General features: G+C 38.3%; 2 protein-coding genes across 3 annotated transcripts in view; both read left to right on the top strand.

Annotated features, from left to right (window-relative positions):
• Nucleotides 1-6,895: 6,895 nt before the first annotated feature.
• LOC114150479 (peptide Y-like) lies at nucleotides 6,896-9,598 on the top strand. The gene is made up of 4 exons (XM_028026883.1): nucleotides 6,896-7,048; nucleotides 7,274-7,461; nucleotides 8,982-9,062; nucleotides 9,298-9,598. Exons 2-4 carry the CDS (start codon nucleotides 7,274-7,276, stop codon nucleotides 9,320-9,322), a joined length of 294 nt encoding a protein of 97 aa, XP_027882684.1. The 5' UTR covers nucleotides 6,896-7,048; the 3' UTR covers nucleotides 9,323-9,598.
• A 126-nt stretch (nucleotides 9,599-9,724) lies between these two features.
• Nucleotides 9,725-22,502, top strand: part of mpp2b (MAGUK p55 scaffold protein 2b) — a 54,955-nt gene continuing 42,177 nt past the window's right edge. Inside the window, exon 1 of one of the 2 annotated variants that reach the window (XM_028028631.1) lies at nucleotides 9,725-9,936. The gene's annotated coding sequence lies outside the window, so the exon portion shown is untranslated. Of the gene's footprint in view, nucleotides 10,162-22,502 lie in introns of both variants that reach the window. The other variant, XM_028028630.1, reaches the window with a different exon arrangement.

Below are 22,502 nucleotides of genomic sequence, written 5' to 3'. Positions count from 1 at the left end.
CCTGGAAGTCAGTGAGATTCTGAGTGACCCATTCTGTTCCAAGCCCAGCTGATGGATTTTATAAGCTTGTGTGGAGGGATGACCCACTGACCCAATGCTTTGGGCAGTGTAGTGCTTAGTGTATCACAAATCTTATGAGAACCACATTATATATTAGGTGGTCGTACATGAACTGTATCGTTCTATGTTGATGGATTCTTTCCATAATCCATCAAATTTGCAAAATGAATTTGCTAAATGGAAATGCACCAATTTCAAAAAGATGCTATTTTTTTTTTTTTATGGTGAAATGGTTTTTCATCCGTACTTTTTTGTGTCACTCATACAGCCTGAAGTTACTACTGGCAAAAACGAGGAGAAAGATGGGAGGAAGTGGTAGAAGGATGACTGCTTGTCTGTTCTTTCAGTGATTCTTGAGAGGAGGGAAAAAACGGGCCCTATGGATAAAGCACAAAATTTGAATAAAATATACACAAAATACATTTTTTTCAAATATCTGACTAAACTAACCTGGGCCATGTGAGCACAACAATGTATGTTTTCCTGGTGTTTTCTGAATATTTTTTATTTTAAACATTGTAGTAGGGAGGGCTGCACGGTGGTGCAGTTGGTAGAGCTGTTGCCTTGCAGCAAGAAGGTCCTGGGTTCAATTCCCGGTTTGCATGTTCTGCATGTTTTCATGCGTGGGTTCTCTCTAGGATTCATGGGTTCTCTCTAGGATTCATGGGTTCTCTCTAGGATTCTCCGGCTTCCCCCCACAGTCCAAGACCTGATAGTTTGGTTAATTGGTCTCTCTAAATTCTGGTTGTGCATGGTTGTGTGTCCGGTCTGTCTCTGTGTTTCCCTGCGACAGATTTGCGACCTGTCCAGGCTGTAACCCGCCTCTCGCCCGGAACGTTAGCTGGAGATAACGTCAGACTCCTCCTGGCCCCAATAGGGACAAGGGTGTTAGAAAATGGATGGATGGACATTGTGGCAAAAACAATGGATGGACATTGTGGTAGGTGGATGGTGTCTGTACTAATGTAAGAAAGATAACAAAACATAATAATTCTAACAAGATGGTGTTGACAGAGTTCTGGGTCAGGTCCATTAATAAATTTATTTTTAATTAAATAAACAATAGAAAGCCTATTTAGAGGACAACTGAGCGATGCCACTTTGGGCGTATCTCCTTTATGACCATCCTGCACTTTTTAGGATTCATATGTTACAAAACCGACAGTCTTTTTTTTATTATTATTGTAAAAGCTTTTGTTTTGTTCCTCTTACATAACTAGATATCTTCCTTTAAAGCCAGTCACATGCTCACAGATCAACACTCCACATTATGGTGGGCCACAATCAACCCCCCATTCTGCCTCCAGAACAATGCAAACAGACCTGGCCGCATGAGAAGCACTCTGTTCATATTAGTGGCTCCCCGCTTCTGCAGATAAGGCTGACTGAAAGTGCATAATCATTTCCCCCTTTCTGTCTGTGATGGCAGGAAGGAGTTGGACATTCTCCTGGGAGATTGCTCCCACTCCACAACGGACTTCTGTGTGTGTGCGGGCGTGTGTGTGTGCGTGTGTGTGTGGGTGTGCTTAATTTTCCTATTTGGACTCAAGCAGCATGTGTGATCCAAATGAAAATGGAGGTGGGTTTTACCGTCTACAGTAAGTAGATCTCCCTTGTTATTGTCCTCAGCTGAAGTTCTAAATTGTCCGTTTCGTGCATAGCGCTCTTCCCAGACATGAGTGGCATCAGGGCTGCTGCTGGAGAAAAGAAAAGTTGCTGAAACTGAACAAGATCAAAGGAAGACAAAATAAATAAAAAAAGTTTTGGAAAATCAGCGGCTTCCCACTGGTCTCATTATCAAGGCCTTGATTGCAACTCAAACACAGGCTCCTGTCTGGGAGCCCGACTGGCTCTTCAGAAGTGCATTAGCTGGGGGTTTATTGGACTGTGACAACTCAAACTGTCTGTCCTGTCCTTTATCTGCACATTGTTGGGTTTCGCCGTGTACCTGCACACACTGGAGCGAGCTAATGAGTTTGTTTTGTGCGTGTTATTGTTTCTTGCCATTCAGTTTTTATGGGCTTTAGTAGGAATGGAGATAGGACGATTACTCTAGTAGCATTAACTAAATGTTCAGGACAAACTCAGATAGCAGTGGGTGATTACCAGGATGCACATATATGCTTCACTTCCACTTTTAAATAGCCACTTTATGCATGATGGTTTTTCTGTTTTGTTCACTCTTTATGTATTAATAATGATATGATAACAAGCAAAAAATAAAGTCACTAATCCTCTCCTAGTATTGGTTAAAGTTATTGCACAGTAATTGCTCTGAATGGTGAGAATAACTAATGTGTAACACCAAGCTTCACTTACAGCCTTTATAGCCCTTCCTGTTGGACTTTAATGGTCGTTTCTTTGGGGATTTATGCCTGAATCAAGGTGTGTTTTTGACAGGGGCTTAGGGACAGACAAAGACAAAACCTTTGTTTTTTACAGCTCTATAAACAACGTGTTAAAGGGGGTTGCCATTTTGTCCCCTGGGAGCTCAGCAGGACAGCACAACGCGTGCTGAAAGGTCCTGAGCAGTAAACTCTGAAACACTGACGCCGAGGTTTCATTTCTACTTGACGTTCCTGCTGTCAGCTGGGCGGCTTCAAGAGGTTTCGGACAATTCAGTATCTTTATTATAAAATCGATCTGTTAGAGAGACCTGCTGGCTTCATGGTGTGGATACTTGCCACAAAGCTGCATCCTTTGACTGACTGGTGGCGTCAAACATAGGAAAGCAAAGCAAATCGTGTAACTGTGTATCTTCATCCTCATGAAATAACACAAAAAAAATTCCATGCATCATAAACCCAAATAACAGAAAGGTTGATCAGGCTAACAGGATTTAAAGCAGCTGCTCAGAATTACAGCAAAGAATAAATTCTATTCTTTAACTGAGACTCAAAACGTTTTACTGGCAGGAAATAAAAAGAAAACTGTATGGCTAAAACATTTGCCAGACTAATGGACTTTGAGATTGACATGTTAGCTTTTTGGCTATAAGGTAAACTTTCTACTAGTTAGTTAACAATTTTGGTTAACAGCTGAAGCCTGTGGGCCCTAAATAGGTTAATAAATAGTGATGTTTTGGGAAAAAAAATATGAGTAGGAGTAAAAATTGTAGCAGGTAAATAGCTAAAAACCTTTAGTTGAAACATTTAGGAACAAACTAAAGCTACATTTTAGGATGACACATTTAACTTTTGAAGAACAGTTACACTTCTTAGTTGAAAACAAAACAAAACTGTTGCTAGAATGTTGCCTTTTATCTAACAATTAATTTGTTGTCCAATCGTTAAACTTGCAACAAAAAGTTAAAGTTTTTGGATTAGAAAATGGCCAGAAAAAAGGCTCAACCTTTTGAGAAGAACTTCTGACAGTTGAATTTTTGGGGGCTAGCAGTCACTGCTGCGTAGCAACTAAATTAAAACTTTAGGCAACACCGAGGCAACACCTAGAAACGCTTAACATATCTAGGTGTTGGCTAATATATGAAACATTTGTCCAAATTTATCACACACACTAAATTGACAAACTAACTGCTCAAATTATCCAGCTGTTACAGTTTTTAGCTTATAGGCTATACTAAGTTTAGAAAAGTATCACTAAGCAAAACACCATCACAGATTTGCACAAACCGTGGAACAAAATCAGCATTGTATTTTTTTGCAGAACAATGAACACATTTATTCACTTTAAGCACAGAAAATATCACAATCGTTCTGTTTGTCCTGCTGGTCTGAAATGTCCAAAACGTGAAAGTGGAAAGAATTTCATATTTATGTATGAATAAATGATTAAGAGGTTTTAACCAACAGAGAAGGCATTTATCAGTGAACAACATTTTGTTTCATGAAGCAACTATATTTTGTATTTTTTCTGGTAAAATAAATCTAGACGTATAGAAACGTTTATGGTTCCAGGTTTTGTTCCTGTCGGTTGCAGCTCTGTGGACTGAAGGTGATCCCAGGAACAGAGCTAGTTTATGTTCCAGTTCCAGTTTATTGGATGAAGTCGTTTTTCACTGGTTGATGCAAATATTTATTGGTCTTACTGGAGTACATTTTCTCCAACTTCCATGTTGACTGGTATCGGTACTGTGTAGAGCGCGATGACTTTCTTTTTTTTTTCCATCTCATGAAGAAAATTGTCGCTCAAAAGACTTTTGGTTTAGTAAACTGATAAAACTGCTTAATCATAAAAAACTGTAAGTAATGCAAACAAAGATGGCACAACAACATGAAATATACTGTGTAGTAATTAGCTACAAATAATGCCTCAGTAGGGGGTTGATTATGCATGACCTTTATATAATAAATGAAAATGGCTCCGATGCATTTCATGCAGCAATAGTTTAAGCAAATAATATCTCATTACTGCTTTTAATGTTGCATTAATCACCAGCATTATCAAAAATGATCCACCTGTTTACACACATACTCAAAATGCACATGCAAACACACACACACACTCGTACACACACTTAAAGAGGTTGCACTTGTTGGATCAGAGCTGCTTTCAGGCGTCATAAACCGAACAGCAGACCGTGAAGAGCCCAGGCAAACAGGAGCTGCTGTCATAAACGGGTTCTGAGTGAGCAGCTCATACCTGAAGGGCTTCTTTTGTGTGCCGAGTCTCTTCCTCGGAAACCTTACGAGAAAAAAAAAAAATATATATATATTGAGTTATTTTCTTCCTTAACATCCTCCTCTAAAATGTGTTTATAGTGACCTTTAATTCAGTTTAGGACTCGCCAGGCCTGTCATCTCAAAACACTTCAGAAGACAAAGCGGTCCAATGCGTACCCACTTATACAGAATACTATTCTGTCCAGATTCAAATCAAATCAAGTCAGGCATAAAATAAGATTCAGTCCAATTCAGTCATATTTACTGTACAATACAGTCACATTCAGTAGATTATGTAATGCAGACTGGTAAAGCATTCTCTAACGACGGCTTCATCATCGCAGTGAATCATTTGGTCCTGTTGTTTGTCAATAACAGCGTCTTAGAAACTTTCTACACTTGTTTCTCTGTGTGTGTGTGTGTGTGTGTCTCAAACAGAGTAGTATTATTGATCAGTGTGTAGCCTCTCCGGCCTTTCAGACGCTTCATCACCAGCTGAATAATACATGATGAGAGCAAAGCTGCACCAGAAAACGGACAAACTCATCATTCCTGGAGGAGATTCATTTCCCACTAATTAATTGTCATTTGTTCAGAGCTTCAATCAATAACAATCCTCGCTGCTCTTTAACGGATTCATTCAACCTGTGAAGTTATGAATTTTAAAATATATTTTAAAAAAACAACAAAAAAACGGCATCAGTGGCTGAAAGCGTATTATTTAGTTGTTTATTTTTTTATGACTTCAGATATAAAAACAAACCATGTTTACATGGTAATCTATTCTTTGCTCTTGCCTTTAATTTTTACCTCTGAATATCCTGCCAGTGTGGCTCACCGCCTCGGGCAACACGACCTGGGGGCGTCTGGTCCGTTCTGTCAGTTTAGAACCAGATTCCATCCGTCTGTCTACACCTGTTGACGCTAAAACTGGCATCATCTGATTTATGGTTCTGGATTCTGCCTCAAACTTAAAGAATTTTTAGCTGCATATCTAGACTGGTTCAATGTGGACAGAATTACTGTATATATAACAAACTATTCACAACTGTTCTTTTACAACGCATCATCCTGTATTAGCATTAAACAACAATTCATTTTTTTCTATCTACAGTATCTACAGTCATATTCAGTGAGGCTCATTTGTCAGGTTAAAAGTACCTTTTGAAAATAACCAGGTATTAAGCATAGTTTTTATTAAACCCACATTTCTGTATTCTAAAATGTGTTTTTATATATATTTGTCTGATGTAATATTTTAATTTAAAATGTCATGTGTCTATGAGCCACAAGGGAAAAATCATCAAAACTAACAGAAATAAAAACTTTCAAACATCCAACTGTGTGAAATTAATTTATAAAATGTGTTTCATGTAATAATAAGTCTCCTGAAATAAATGCACTTTTCTATAATATTATAATTTATTGAATTGGTCTTTATAAAAACCATCTGTTTGTGTAAAAAGCGCAAAACTGAGGTTGAAAAAACAATTCTACTGGTTCTGATAAAGTTACTGGGTCTTTTCCAGAGCAGACTCTGTCAGATCAGTGTGTGTGTGTGTGTGTGTGTGTGTGTGTGTGTGTCTGTGTGTGTGGACCGTTTTGCTTCCTATTCAGTTACATTACAAGGCGCCAAATCACAAAAAAAAATACTAAAAAATAATAATTAATTCTGGCACGTGTCACAACACAGGTTCAATTCCCATCCAGTCAGAAGTCGCAGTCACACTGGATCCAATATAAAAAGGATGATGTTGCTCATCTTGTTTCTCATATTCCATAACTCTGCTGAGTAAGAAGCATTACTGTAGATGAGCAGGAAGCTTGTTGCTGTGAGGTCATCTGTTCTTTACCTACATGAGAATTCAGCTTCCAACGGGACGTGTATTGATTTTAATAAGCTGTTTTTGCGCTGTCCGTGGTGCTGAAATCTATAATATTTCAACTTCTTTCCCCCAAAATTGCATTAAAAAAAATATGGAAATACTGGAGCAAAATTAATTTGTCATGTTTTTTTTAACAGCTTCACACTTCTCCACATTTCAACTCATTACACACACACACACACACACACACAAATTAAGCCTTCAATTAAAGCCGTGGTTTTCTCGGTGTTGCGTTTTAATCATAAATAAAGTGACGCATTCGCAGTCCAGATCTGTGACGTTCGACTTTGAGCGCGAGCCGATAAGTTTTGTGCAGATGAACGAGGCGTTTTACGCGCCGCTCTTCCAGCAGAGGGGTGTGGTTAAGTTCCCACAGCGCGTCAGGTACCGGTCCCCACGCTATATAACTCCACGGACCGGAGAGGAGAGCAGAACAGGACAGGAGCACCGAGGTGACCGAACCACAGGACAAGTCCAACTGTAAGTTTCCACTCTGTTCACTGACGATGTATTTGCGGAAAGTCTCTTCTTTTTGCGTGTTGTATTCTCAGCATAGTGTCAGATTAACTCAGGTTTATATGCTGGATTCAGTTTGAAAGCAAAACTAGTGTGTTGACTTTTTATTTACTTATTTTTCTTTGGTTGATGATGTTGTTAAAAAAAAAAAGTTGACCCTGGAAGCCTAACCCAAGCCTCACTTCTCAGATGGCCAAAATGCTGAGATCGTGGGTGATGTTCGCGGCTCTGGTCGTCTGCCTGCTGGTGTGTTGGAGCGGCTTCGCGGACGCCTACCCTCCCAAACCGGAGAGACCCGAGAGCAACGCCTCGCCGGAGGAGTGGGCCAAGTACCACACAGCTGTCAGGCATTACATCAACCTCATCACCAGGCAAAGGTCAGTCCAGAGGATCAGGGCGGAGACTTTGTTCAAAAGGTTCTTTTTGTCCTTATTTGTAATGTTTTTATTTCATGAAAATTAAGAAAAACAAAAAAATATTTTTTAACACCATTTAGATGATTTATTCTTTCAAAAAAAAAAAAAAAAGTACAGATAAGATTTATTTTACATTGAGAACCTTCTCCAGTCCCTATAATTCGTGGCACCATTATATCCCAACATCACCACCTCCAACACCACAGAGCCTCTTCTGAAACAAACAAATATTATTTACAGCAACCTTTATTATCTTACGGGGAAAAAATTAGAACTGGAAAATGCTACTAATTGAACTAGATGGGTAAATAACTGGTTGATAAGAAAAATAACAGTTTTTTTTTTTTTTCCGATGAGCCACTGTATTTTCAAGCTGCTGTATTTTTGAGATAAACCTGTCTGATCAGTCAGCATAACCGTTTTAATGTCAGCCTAATGCAAAAATAAAATGTTTTTGACAAACAGAATGCAGTTTGGATAATTCAGAGGTCAGTGTGTTTTAAACAGCAGAATGATCCATCAAATGTCTGACCAGTTTTTACATTACATTTTACATTTTTACAAAATGCGTAAGTTTATGATCAAAGTAGCCGAGACTCCTTGGCCCTTAGCCATAACTAAAGTCATATCTTGCAAATAATCAACTTTATGGGCTTTAACCACATGTCCAGATAAGCAATAGAAAACATGTTTAGGAACTGGAAAATAACTATTTTATTGCTTGGCCCCAGGCTACGCTTCTCTGGACAAAGAGCCATAACACCCATAACACAATCTCAACTTCCTCTTGGGGAATAAATGATCTCGTGTCCTAGGATTGCTTCGCCTCATCCTGTTTAAAAACCTCCACTTAGTGTTGGGCTTAGTTTCAGAAACAACTGAAACTAACTGCTGGGTTAGTATTTCTAAAGTCATGCCCTTCATCTAAATCATGAGGCATGAAATGCTGATGCTGGCCAAGCTGGACGCCTCTGTTGTGGCATCCTGAACACTGAACTGAAGACTGAGTAAAACCAGAGCGTTTATTTAGCTTCCTGGTTGTGCAATTGTCCTGTGATGGAAGCTGTGTATAGTCTTAGCATTAGCCCCTTTTCCTCTGTAATTAAACTGCCTGGATCTGCCAGTGCAGCTCCCTCACGCCCCAGGCAGACGCACAGTTTGCTTTTCAGCACACAGTCAGAGGAAACCAGTCCACCTGCCAGCCGGTGAACTTGAAAACCCTTATTTCCTTCTCAGATAATTGCACATCTCATTTGTGATTGGACTGCACGAGATTGCCAGGGCACGCACAAAGGCTTCTTGGGAGTGTGTGCAGTTTACCCGTCTTTGTTCACAGCTTGATGAGCAAAGTTCAGTTCAAAGGTCATGCCTCCAGGCTTTGTAAAGCAAAGAGAAGGAGGACACTGGAGACTTTCCCACTGATGTTTGATTGCAGTCATTACAAGCAAGTGTTTGACTTTCTTCTTTTTTTTTCTCTCCAGGTATGGAAAGAGATCTTCCCCTGAGGAGGCAGTAGCCCGGCTGCTGCTGGGCGCAAATTCTGACCAAGACGGCGAGCCACGGTGAGAAAACATGAGGGATTCACCCAGAGGGCAGAAATAATGACCATTTTCATGTCTAAAGTCAGTTTAATCTGTCAAGGTAGAAATGCAATATGTACAAGGACAGTCTTATGCTGTGTAGTGAGTATCATCAGTTATTAAGATCAATCAGTAAAACACAATAAAAAGGGAACGGTGTGATTTTATATATACTAGGTATTTTTTACAGGGTTTTCCCTTTTTTTTTGTCTTGCAGCTCCGACTATGCTGGCACATGGTGAATGAGCCCAGACTGAATCTAACCAGCTACCCAGTTTCCCCCACCCACCAATCAACAATCAAAACATTTCTCAATGGAGCACCTGCACTGGCCACTGGACACAGTCTCAATATTTAATTGTCTAATGTGCATGCAAATCAGCGTCTCTCTTTTTCTGTTTGTTTGTTTTTGGACAGTAACTGTATGTATCTGTTGATTCTCTAAAATTGTAAATAATTTGTATCTATAAAAATCTCTTCCCAATAAAGATCTAAGTGGAATTAAAAAAAAAAAAAAAGTTTGACAAGCTAGCGCTCTTTTTTTAAAAATATATTTTTCGGGGTGGATTTATACGTGTAGTTACATTTTCTACCACTAGATGTCACCATAATCATTTGCCGCGCACATTTGCAAAGCATTTGCAAGTCCGTCTCTTTGGTTTGCGGCTCCTCTATGGGTTCTCGTCGACGCCAGCCGACGGACCTTTAACTTCGCTCAGGTCTACTAGAGCTAAACACGCGTTTTGACATCACCGAGGCTTCCCGGGCTTCCCTTTGGAAACCGTACCGGTGGGTAGAGGCGGCCCCTTTGGTCAATGGAGCAGTTAGTAAGGGTCCACGCGCCGTTGTAGTCAAGGTAAAGATAGCTGTGTGTGTGTGTGTGTGTGTGTGTGTGTGTGTGTGTGTGTGTGTGTGTGTTGTGAGGGGGGCTGCTGCTGAAGTGACGGCACACAAGCTCCGCTGCGCCTCAGCAACTGACAGACGACCACCGGTGAACGCGCTGACCGTCCTGCTGCATCTCAAAGGCGGGAAGAGTAGCTGAGTGAAGCAGTCCGGATACAGGTGCCCGGCGGGCAGGCAGGTGAGCGCATCAGCACGTCGCTCTTCTGCCATGGCTGAACGTCGTGCTTAGTTTGTGTCTGTGGGTAGCTCTCACACGGCTTCACAAGCTAAGCCTTTCCCCTTTGTTGCTCAGCATGTGGTACATACACGTTGTTGTCTGCTAACTCAACTATTGACGTCATTTGTTGGCTCTTTGAGGGTCCGCGTAGAGAAATCCCATTACCACCCATCAGAATCATTTACTGTCCAATCTCAGGACTGCAACGTTCCGCACGCGACAGGCTCGTGCGCCTTATTTTCTCCCAGTCGGTAGATACTACTAATAATATAATGCTAACCGAGCTGGCCTCCCTGTGTGTTTGCACCTGCGCAACAGTCGGCGGAACGAACGCAGACTGTGTTTCATTTCCATGTTGACAAAGAATGGATGGACGTCATGCACCTGTTCGAAGCCATTGCGCATGCCCACACTTACTGAGAAGGTTGCGGAGGTGTTCGAGCGCGCGGAGCTACAGAAGGACACGTGCTGCTGTGATGGGAATGTAGTGTGATGTATGTAGAGGAGCTATAGGTGAAAATATGCTGGTTTATTTCTATTGTAATGATCCGAATTAAACATAGATATGAGCAGATGCAAATTGATTTCTAGTTAATCTGACGTTACCTTAAGTTTAGCTTGTATTTCCATCCAAAACAATACAATCCATCAGAATTTTATGTTTAAAAGAAGGCAAAGCCATGGATGGATGGACTGAGAAGTTATCACATTCATGGATGGGCATTAATTTCATACTATTTTAAGTGTTTTAAAACCTTATCAAAAATGAAAGGTTTAAAAACTAAAATCAAGTGGATTTTGAATTTATTGGGGATATTCTCTAGTACACATGTGATCAGAAATATATACTCAGGCTCATATATATAGATACATCACCAGTAATATTTGGATTACTGGTGAGTTAAATGAGTTGCATAACTCATTTAAATCAAAATTGCACCTGATACAAACAATTACAGTATAAGTGAGATTTCTGTTGTGTCATTTAAAGATCAAGTCAATTTACAGGAATATGTGTCACCACTGTAAGTATTTTACCCTGTTCTAATACATACAGCTCTGGAAAGCCGTAAGGACCACTTAAAATGATTGATTTAAAGCAGAACTCACAATTTCATCAAGAAGGTTCTGTCTCAGGAATCAGGCAAAATATGTTATTAGTTAGTTTAATAAGAAAATACATATCCCACCAAATTTTTGTTGCTAAAAATTTGTTGATTTTTAGCAACAAAAAACCATAACACTAATTTAAAAAAAAAAAAATCCCCCCAAATAAGATGAGAAAAAATAGTGGTACCACCAAAAATCTGCAAAAAGAAAAATAAATTCCAGATCTCACCGGGCATATCTCTCTTTCCTGGGTGCAAGGTTCTGATCCAGCTTCCAAACGCACAATCTGTGACGCTGGGGCGAATTCTGACTGCCGTTTATGTCTTTTCTTTTATTTTTTTACTTGTTTCAAACATTCATCAAGGCAAATCTCCTGCTGCACAGATGTGACGGTGTGTGTCTTCCTCTCCGACACACACGGCCCTTTTTATTTGGTTATCACAGCCACACCTAAAACCAGCATGTTGCTGCCCAAAAATCAGCTTTAAACAGTGGAAACTTTAGGATAATTCAACAATCAACTGAAACTGTTCTAAAAAACAGTATGATATACTTACTTTTTATTTATTTAGTCAAACATAGTGGTTATGTTACAAGTTTCTCTGATTGTACTCTATAGGTATATGTTTGAGTAAAATGAACATTGTTCTTTTATTCTATGAACTACTGACAACATGTCTCTGAAATTCCAAGCAAAACCTTTTTATTTATTTGCATAAACTGAGAAATGATCAAAATAACGAAAAAGATGCAGTTCTTTCAGACCTCAAATAATGCAGAGAAAACAAGTTCATATTCATTTAGAAACCACAATAATAATGTTTTAACTCAGGAAGAGTTCAGAAATCAATATTCGGTGGAATAATAACATGGTTCAGTGCAGTGGACTCTTATTTTGAACCAGAGCTGTATACATTACCTAGTGTAAGCATTGGTTTCATAAGTTTTATGTTGAAAACAAAAAAAGATTTAGAAAAAAAAAAATTCTGTCTAATTTTATTTCGTAATTTTATTTATCTGTTGTTTTCCCAGTTTAGTTCCTAAAATATCAGAATTCACACATAATGTCATCAGACATATTTTTGTCTATTTCATTACATTATTTTAATATATTAAATCAGATGTTCTTTATAATAATAATAATAACAATTATTATTACTATTATTTATAATTATTTTAATTTATTTTCTAAAACGTTCTAATCAGTTATTCAGTACTTAAGTAAACTTTTTACCACATACCACATGCTTTTACACTTACTTGAGTAACTTCTTGGATGGATACTTTTACTTTTGCTTGAGTGAAAATATAATATAAAGTGCCACTGTTGCGTGAATGTAATTTTTTAGGTACTCTACCATTCACTGCATAAATTGTCCCTTAACATGTTGCTAAGATACCGCAAGCTTTTGCAGGTATCTGATGCATCTGACACAAATCAGACCTTAAATTGTTTTCCTTTGAAGCATAATGCACACATTTTTAGTTCCTTTCTGCTCCTAATATCACCCTGCTTTCTCCATCACAAAATAACTTTTGATGTGTGTTTGGGATAATTGTCCTCTTAGAAGACAAATCCGTCCGAGCTTTAAAAAGCTGGATGTCATCTGAGGTAAAGTTGATTCAGAATTCCACCAACTTTGTTCAACGCAGTGTCACAATGGCCACAAAAAAAGACCCTGACATGAGCAGCCTCTTCTTTTTGTGTGTTAGTTTCATTTATTCTAGAGACAGAATATCAACTAGAGTTCAGGAAAAAAAAAAATCACATAAAAGTCTGATTTGCATTTCCTGAGAGAAATAAGTCATTGACCCCCTGCTGTTACTCACCTAATTTAGCACACAGATTACAATCAGTCAGTTAATTACAAATCTCAGGACTGAACTCCACTCATTTCATCCCACCTTCGAATAAATTAACAGTGCCTCTAATTTGTAACCGGGTTTATTATTGAATAGTGGATAGTTTGCTTTTTGTCACTCCCAAGTTTGATTGGGGAAAAAAATAGAGCCTTATACTGTCCTGCTAGATAAAACCTACTTTCCCAGATATTTTTTATTAGAAACATATGATATTGAATGACTTCTGTGAAATTATAGCTCTAAAAAAATCTCTCCAGGATGTAAAATCAAATAAAAACCCCTTTATTTGATTTTTTAAAAATGTTGAATCTTAGTCACAGAGGCCTCGTTTCAGAGCTGTTCACCGAGATGAAAGAAACTTCTTCACCCTATCAGGTTGTTCCCTTTAGTAATCCAGGGTTTTGCTGTATATTTCAGAGCCTTTGACAGCTCTGGGGGTTTGAGATAAAATCATCACGCCTGGCTATACGTGGACAGAAACATTTCAGGTCCCGGCAGTTCCTTAAAAATTTAAGAGCTCTGCTTCCTCTTGTCTTTGAAAATATATCCTTCAGTAAAAAAAAAAGATTTACTTCACATCTTTCCTTCCCACCAGAGCTTTAATTGAATAATTTTATATGAAAATGGCAGAGTGACAAAGTCACACATTCGGAAAGATTGAAAGAGCAGACCTTATGCAGCAAACTACACACCCACCTGTTTATTTTTGAAAAACTTTTCATACATGTTGAGTCTACCTGAAAAAGCTTTAAATAACGCAAAACTATATTAGGGCTGCAATGATTCCTCGAATGATTCGAGTACCTCGATTATTAAAATTCCTCGAGAAAAATGTATCTGCCTCAAAGCTTCGTTAAATTATGTTTTATTATTTTAGAGCACGTGTTCCGGCCGCGTCATTATTTGCGTTGCACAGCGTTCTCACCTCTGCCTAAGAATTGTTGCTAAGTGTTAGCAGCATAACGTCCAATTTTCAAGTTCGGTCTGGGAGGATTTTATTGATTGATGACAATGTTCCGGGGTTTTATCGTTTTTTGGGGGAACCAATAAGCATCCCTAAATTGACTGGTGCGATGCTTGGAGTACGGCAGCTTTTCTCCTCCCAGAGCTGCTGCCTGAAGAGCTACTTGTTAAAGAAATTAGCAAATTTAATCCCATTGTTGAATGTACACACATATGCTTTTCCAAGGAGTAAACATCAGATGTCTGATTGCTAGTGAATGCAGCATTAAAGGATCTACGAGTCACTGATCACACTTCTTTTTACTTCTGCATTTTGGTTTAGCATGCAGCAATCAGACTGGGAAGTGAGGCATGTTAAGATAAATATATGTCACATACTGGATAGAAAGTCTGTAATGAGTATTTTAACTTAAGTAGCTTTTACAGAAATCTCCGTTTCACATAATTTACTCTGTTATTTCTTTAACCAGCTGATGATAGTGTTTATTTTCTCAGGATCAGTCAGCAGGAATGAAAGACGGAAAGAAATACAACAATGGAAAGATTATAAAATGTTTGGGATTCCTTTTTTTAAAATCTGAAAGACGAGCAGAACCAAGTTTTCTCTGGTAGTCAACATCACAGCTCAGAAAGTGCTAATGCACTTGTGCTGCTGAGAATGTACTTCTTTATAAAAAGAATAATGTAGAAATATTGAACTTTTTTTCCCCCCAACATAATTTTATGATTTAGAAGAATATGAAATGTAAAGCTGCTGGTTTACTTGAGCTACAACATCAAATTACATCAAGGTAGCAATTGCTGCTCATCATCACAAGGCTAATTGTTTTTGTCTATTCAATTAATCAAGTAATCATCCAAAATCTATGAGTAGAAAAACATTTATTGTGTCAAATAGTACAATTAGAAGAAATGTGATTAGAATGGGCCGCCGGTTGGAGACCACCGCCACCTGTGAATAGCTGAAATCCTTCAAATGCCCTTATAATAATTAATAATATTAATAATAATAATAATAATAATTTAATATTTCAAACACCAAATATACCTTAATCCACACAGTGGAAACCTTTTTAGCTCTACTGCAGATGCTAACATCTACGGTCTTACGTATCTCCAATCTTTGGGGTTCAGCCAATCAGTGTCAAGGAAAATGAATGGAGCTCTGATTGGCTGCTTTGCAAACGCCACCCTATAAATCTTAAATCGCATTGCGTCTTGGTCAGGGTTGTCCAAACTTTCTGTCACATGGGCCAAAATTGTCAGGGACCAAGAAAATAAATACAGAACTAAAATAAAGCAAATAAGGTAGTCTGATTTTTTTGTTTTGTTTTTTGGAGTAAAAGGACATTAGTCATCGTAGATCCAAAACTTATAAAGAATTTTGCATGTTTGTTGCATTGTATGAAAGTCAAAGTTTTCAAATTGTTTAGGGCTTGACTGAACAAATTTATTCTCAGTATAAGGTCAGGAATTGGATAACTTTTTTCCAAATGCTTGATGTATTTAGCCAAGTTTAATAAATTAAATAAAAGCTGATTTGGGGGAAGCAAAGTCAGATTTTCAGTCAAAATTTCTGGTAGATGTGTTTCTACTCATTATAAAAGCTGAGTTATAACAAGATGAATACTTTGTGTTGTGCGTTACATTTTCCATTGCAATAAATTTATGTTTTAATAATTCTACCTTGATTAAAAATAAAAAAAGTCTCCATTTACATCAGCCGCCTTTTTTGGACAGGCCACATTTGTACCATTGTTGAACTCAGTCCAAATGGAACAGAAGCAGAAGTTCAATCAAACAGTAACATGATCAGTTGTTTTATTATTTTCATTCATCGTCATGCTGCTGCCTGCATTAGGAAACCTTTCAGGAGACTGAAGTCCACCTAAAACAGACCCAGTGACATCCATGCTTTGTTGATGCTTTTCCCCCCCTTAAAGCCACAATTATGTTGACGTTTTCTTCTCCACACTTTTCAGATCCTTTTACTCGTTCTTAGCAAAACAGCTCAAGTTCAGCCAGATTGCAGGAAGAGCGTCTGTGAACAGCAGCAAGTCTCGCCACAGATTTAGGAATCTGGATGCTGGATGTTGACTGTGTCCATTCTAATATAAAGAAATTCTTTCTTCTATTGTAGCTCTGACTGTCTGCTTATGTTGGTTTCCCAGCTTGAAGCTGAAACTCGTCCAGTTTGATGTCAGTTGTAGCCTCTATCTGTATTTAGCTCCCATCATATAAACGTTCCTGCTGTGATGTCCCCATGTTCTACCATGGCTGATGTACGGTGTTAGATTTAGAGATGCAAATATTTCAGTGTTTAGTGATTTGACTTGATTCAGAAACAACTTTTAATTCAGAAGTGATTTTTGATTCAGAAGCCATTTTTTTGTCGAAAAATTATCTTTAAATTATGTGACTGATGAGGAGAAGACAGTGTAAACAAATAGTGCATTTATTTAACACTATCCTATAAGGTTGCATACATACTGTATCAAACAGTTTATATTTAAATATAAATAGGTTTGTGCATAATTTACCAGTGTCATTTTAGCTTAGCAGCCTGGCTTTTGCTCAAATCAAAAAATATTTTTCAAAATATAATTTTACAAAACATTAAGCAGATTTTTGAGGTTTTTGAATTGAGTTCAAAATTCCTAAAAATAGGAATTACAATTCTCTACAGAAGCATTTTTTTCTGCACCCTTACTGCTGAAAAAAACAGGAGGAAGACTACAGCGCAGGGCATTCTGGGTAAATATAGCCTAAACAAACACTCGTGTCCAGCGCTAACAGGAAGTGTTTGCCAAAGACAACAGAGAAGTCCTACAACCAATAAAAACTGACGCTACTCCGTTTCTGTTTACATTTTGTGAAAAATAAAGTTGAAGTTAAGAATAACATACTGTAGAATAAGGACAACATTTTATATAACGTGTATAATGATGGTGTTAAACTATTGTTAGGCAGTTTTTACGTAATAACAAAAATAGTTTTAGTTTGTTCCTCGTGTATCTCAAAGCTTAGCCAGTAGTTCATCATTTACGGCATATTTTCAAGCCACAGTAAGGTTACCTTAGTTAAAATTCACCGGCTACTCACTTTCCATTGTGTTGACGGCCGCCACCGAGCAGCAGCACACTGTGTGCATTCATTTGCATGCGTAAAGCACCTTTTATTTTTGAAATCGCTGAACCGTGGAGCAATCATCCTTTCAATTATTTATTCTCTCTGTGTGCTGTGTCCCATTCGGGGTCGTAGGGTTGGGTGGTCGGTCGGAGTCGGTCGCAGATGTCTTCAGGGAGAGAAAGGTTGCATCCAGGAACGGCTGTCTGTCCATCACAGGGTCAGAACGCAGACAAAGGACAAAAATTAGACGCAAAGAAAGAAACCTTTATTTTCTTCGTCAGTTTAGTATTAACTGTACCAGAAGATAATATAAAGTTTGTTTATATATATATAGTAAATATATAATATTTATATAATATATATATAATATTTTTATCTTGATAGACAGCTTAAACCTTCAGCTTTAGTTTAATTTAACTTCTGTAAAAATCATTCCACAGTGTGTGCCTGGTTCTGTTACCTAACAAATCTGGCTTAGTAAGGCAAGTTCTTCCTCTCACTTTAATTTTGTAAAGAACATTTAACACTGGACCTATAACATGTATTAAATATCCAAAATATAATGTAAATTAAAAAAAACACACACACACACATCTGAAACCATAAATAAAATGGATTATGATGTCTCTGTAAAGAAAAAATACTCATCATCAGATTGAAAATTGAGTTCATTTTAATTAATTATGCAATTTTCATTTGTAAAAAACAATTTTCTTCCCACTTCACGATTATGAACCACATTGTGTTGGTCTATCACAGAAGATCCATAAAAAATCCATTAAGGGGCTAGCATTTGTTTTCCAGGCACATTGTGTCATTTTATTCCACAATCAAATAACTATTTTAATGTCAGTTGTTATTAAGATGCTATGTATACCAAACATGACTTAAAATAAATTTGAATTTGTAGTTTGAAATTGAGCCTCCCTCTCTTTAAGAAACTCCTGCTCTTTTCGGAACTCTGTCTCCAGAAAGTCATCACAACATGGCTCCTCTATTAATCCTTAAACAATGTTTTTACCAGCATTTCACTGAGAAGCAGCTCCTAAAATGAGCTCTGCAGATGAGCAGCTTCACCAGGTGTTTGCTAATTACTGGTGGCTAGTCTGCAGGAGTGAGTGGGTGAGTGATGGGGGCGGGATGGAGGCGAGAGAAAGAATCCAAGAAACACTCCAGGTATATTTTTGAAGAGGAAGTATCATTATAACATAATGTAAAGCTATAAAACATTGATTTTATATGACATCGCCCCTTTAGGTTTTGTGACTGTAATTGGACAATTGGAGGGGTGTGAATATTTTTGCAGTACCATGGAGTTCAGTGAAAAGTATTCTTTTGTGTTTTTTAAATTCAAATTACTTTTTGATTTGTGTGTTAAATATTTAATCATTTTAAAATGTTCTTATTGAGCAACTGAATAGACCTGAAATGGACTGCAGTGTTGACCTCTGACCTGTATCTACAAACTATTTCACAAATATTCAGATTGAAAGCAGCACCATATTATTAGGACCAATTTTAGCTCACAACTTATTATTATTTTACGCATTTTCCCTTGTTGCCATGGCAAAGCGCCGAGGAAGGGGAGGGTGGGGTGGAGACGGCAATCTCCTCCGTGGTTGTCTTGGATACGACGGTTTTTCCATGTAAAGAAATGAGACGAGATGAACCTGTGGGAGCGCGGCGCTATTTTTAGGCTCGATGCCAGCATGCATGTGTGGACTAGGGCTCGTTTGGTTGCTGCTGCACGTGCGCTCCTGTGTGTAATATGGCCGCAGAGCGAGGATGGCTGGAGGCGTTTTTTTTGTTGTTTTACGCCTGGCATACAAACACCTGAGCCACGGCCTGTGTGTCGTGGCCCCGGGACAAAGATGAGGAGAAAGGCTTTATTTGGACTGTTTGTCTCACATGTCTGCCTTCTCTACCTTCAGGGACCTTGCAGAATAACAACCAGCACAATGAAGCAATTCAGCTTCATACTGATACTGACAATATCAAGCGTTCTGTTGAGTCTGGTTATTGGTTATGTAATATTTGGATGATGCCAGGTGTCCTAAAAATGGCAGCGGCTATAATTTTAGATCTGTGAGCGTCCGCATGACAGAAAGCCGGCACACAAAGCCACCCTTTTGTTTTGACAGAGCGAGTGGAGATGATAGCAGGTCTATGACTGTGATTTCATGGCTGCTGTGCTACTGAGCCGATCTCTTCCCTGCCATATGTGAAATCTTGTGTGTGTGTAGGAAAACCAATCCAAGAGCAAAGACAGTTCATATTCCCAGGACACATACCGCTCAATACCAAATCTGAGCACAATACAGTGGATTATACTGTGTTTTAGGAACACAAACAGCATTTTCTTTAAGAAATTAGTGCAAATTGCTAAGATCATTCAACCATCTTCGACTTGTGTCCGATTCTTCCGAGACTGACATGAAAGAGGAGCGAAGCTGATGGAGATCCTGACCCCCACGACCTTCTCCCAACCCCCTGGTGTGTCAGAGCAGCCCCACAGCATGCCCGAGCGCTGCTGCAGTAGCTCTGATTATTTTTAATGAGCTCTGTCGTTTCGCATTGCAAACACGGGATGGCCTGGACCAGCCCCAGAGGACCGCTGTGTGCTGTGAAGGACTGCTTGGTTAAAAGTCCAGCCATGTAACATTGGAGTCAGGCGCATATCACTGCTTGGATGATAATTTTATAGATACATGTATAATATTGTAAATGGTTGGACAGTAGCAAGCAAAATGAAAGTGACACTGATATTAGAAAAACGTGATATTAGAAATATTTGGTAGAGTCGCTGTTTTATCCTCTCACTGATTTCTGCAAACACATATCCAAACATCTTAGAGGAAAAGAACAGGAGTCCAGTGACCTGAAGTCTTGTTTTGTGCATTTTAGTTGCAGTCAAGGACGTGTTCTGCAATGAACAGCAGATCTTGAAACTATCAACTGTAGATTTAAAACAAATTAAATCAAACTGGAGCACAGAACAGGATGCCTTAATCTACATAATTGTTCCTGCTACCAGAAAATGAGTATATTTTGTCTGTGCAGAGAAGATGTCATGCTGACCAAATAGTTTCCGTCTTTCACCGTTTCTTTAAATAGTGACGGGGAAATCTGAAGGCCATACGTCATTTTGAAAGGTTGCAGTTCATACTCCTGACCACTTGGATGCAGACATTTTCAACTTTATGCACAGAGTACAACCAAGTCAATCGATCAGTTTAAAAAAATAAATAAATTGCCATCTTCTCACTACCCAAGAGCTGACAGGTGTTGAAGAGTTCTGGACAGGAGGCTTTGGAGCGAGTCTGGTGGAGCTGAACCTCTGCTGTGGGGTTTCCTCTGCTGAAGTGAGGGCTTTGTGGGATCAGGAAACGCTTCAGAGAGTCTTTGGAGAAATGTTCCCTGATTTTAGGACTTTGGCTGAAGAGGTGCTTCTGCTGCCGAGCTCAGATTCATCCTTCAGATCAACATCAAACCCTTGAGACAATTGGTCACGCACAAGCAGCATTCATAACTTAAGTTCAATTGTTTAATTTCTTTGTTTATATGTAATTATTGAGGCCACAGTCAGTGGTTTTTGTCACTAGTTGTGTTTCCATTGACCATAAAATTGTACAATTTGACGTACCGAAAATAAATTTGCTTAATAGTAACACACCAAGTTTGAAAAAAACGTTTTTTTTAATAAAAAGTTTCGGCAGTAAGATGAGGGATTCTTTTAGCTTTATCGGATTGGTTTGATAAAGCCAATCAAAACTGCAAAGAAAACACTTTGTCACGTCATGTAATCCGCATCACAAGTCACATGATGAACAACCAGTGTTGGCACTGAAAACCATGAAGAAGAAAATGGCTGAAAGCAGCTGGAGCATCAGGCGCAGCGTGTTTTTTGAAAAAATGATTTATCATGTGAACAAATGCATTCACATGCGATTTTTAATTACATTTCTTGAATGTATGAAATGAAAACACAGCAATTCCAAGACTGCTACTTACATAAAAAATAATTGTATTATTTTGGTCTTTGGGAAATAGTACTGATTGTGGAAATTCTTTCTGATCCAACACATGAAATATTTATTCTTATTTAATGTCAGACAATAAAAAGAAAACCATTGGCCTTTTTTAAACCGTGAATATCAACATATGGTTTTATCTGCAGTGTTACATTTTTAGTTATCCATATCTTAAATGAAGAGTTGTCCAAATTCACCATATCTTTGTGACGTCTCAACCACTGAAGATGATTAGCTTGTGTCTATGAACAGAGCAGTGGCCCTGTTCACTCTGCTCTGTTTTGACCACATCATCGGTGGTTTTACGGGGTAACTACGGTCATGGCAACTGGGATCCAGTATCCTTGGATACAGTGGCATCTCCCCCATCAGCCGCTCTCTTTTTCTTCCACCATATTGTTCTCTCCTCTTAATTTTTTCTTAAACAACCAGTACCTTCTTCCATACAGCCAGTCTGATATTCATTGAAGTTGTTTTGAACACGTGAACTAGCAGCAGACGGTTTGTCTACTGCTAGATATGTAAATACTAACAGGTATTAGATTCTGGAGTTGAAGACATGTTGTGAAGCTACTTCCTCATCTACTTTCATTTGAGTAAATGTCCGGAGGCAGCAGGATTCTGTGATTTTGAATCAGGCAGTAATATGTGGCACAACAATGAATAATTATTAGAGGTGGGACTCAATTAGATTTTTTTTTAGCTAACTGCAGGCTCAGTAATTAATTAAATGCAATTAGTTGACAGAAAAGCAACTTCAACTCAAAAACACATTTTGCTGCTAAATTCTAGAATAAACAGACATAGGAGCTAAAAACAAAGACATTTGTTTTTAATCTGTTATTTAGGTTGTTCAACCATCAGATTGGTGCAAAGTGCTATTATTTATATTTAGTTTTCAAGTGTTTCAGGAACTTCTGATAATTCATGAAACTTATTCAGAAATCTGGACTGTGGACGCTGACATTAGCGCTGGGGACGTCTGTGCTTTAGCATTAAGATGCTATTTTAAGTTTGAATAGCTTTGCTGATAGACTAACTCCTTTTAGCACAATTTAAACACAACAGTATTTTCCAACATCCAATCAGATTGTTTTTTGAAGCAAAATTTAACCACCGGTGAGCCAATAGAAACAGCTTTATCATCCATTGCTGTTGATAGCAGATGTTGCTTGTGCATCAGATTTACGGGCGTATCAGAAACAC

The sequence above is a fragment of the Xiphophorus couchianus genome, chromosome 9, assembly GCF_001444195.1.
Source record: "Xiphophorus couchianus chromosome 9, X_couchianus-1.0, whole genome shotgun sequence".
NCBI classification, from domain to species: domain Eukaryota; kingdom Metazoa; phylum Chordata; class Actinopteri; order Cyprinodontiformes; family Poeciliidae; genus Xiphophorus; species Xiphophorus couchianus.
The sequence above is the reverse complement of the archived record's forward strand: the minus strand, read 5'-3'. Positions and strand labels throughout refer to the sequence as shown.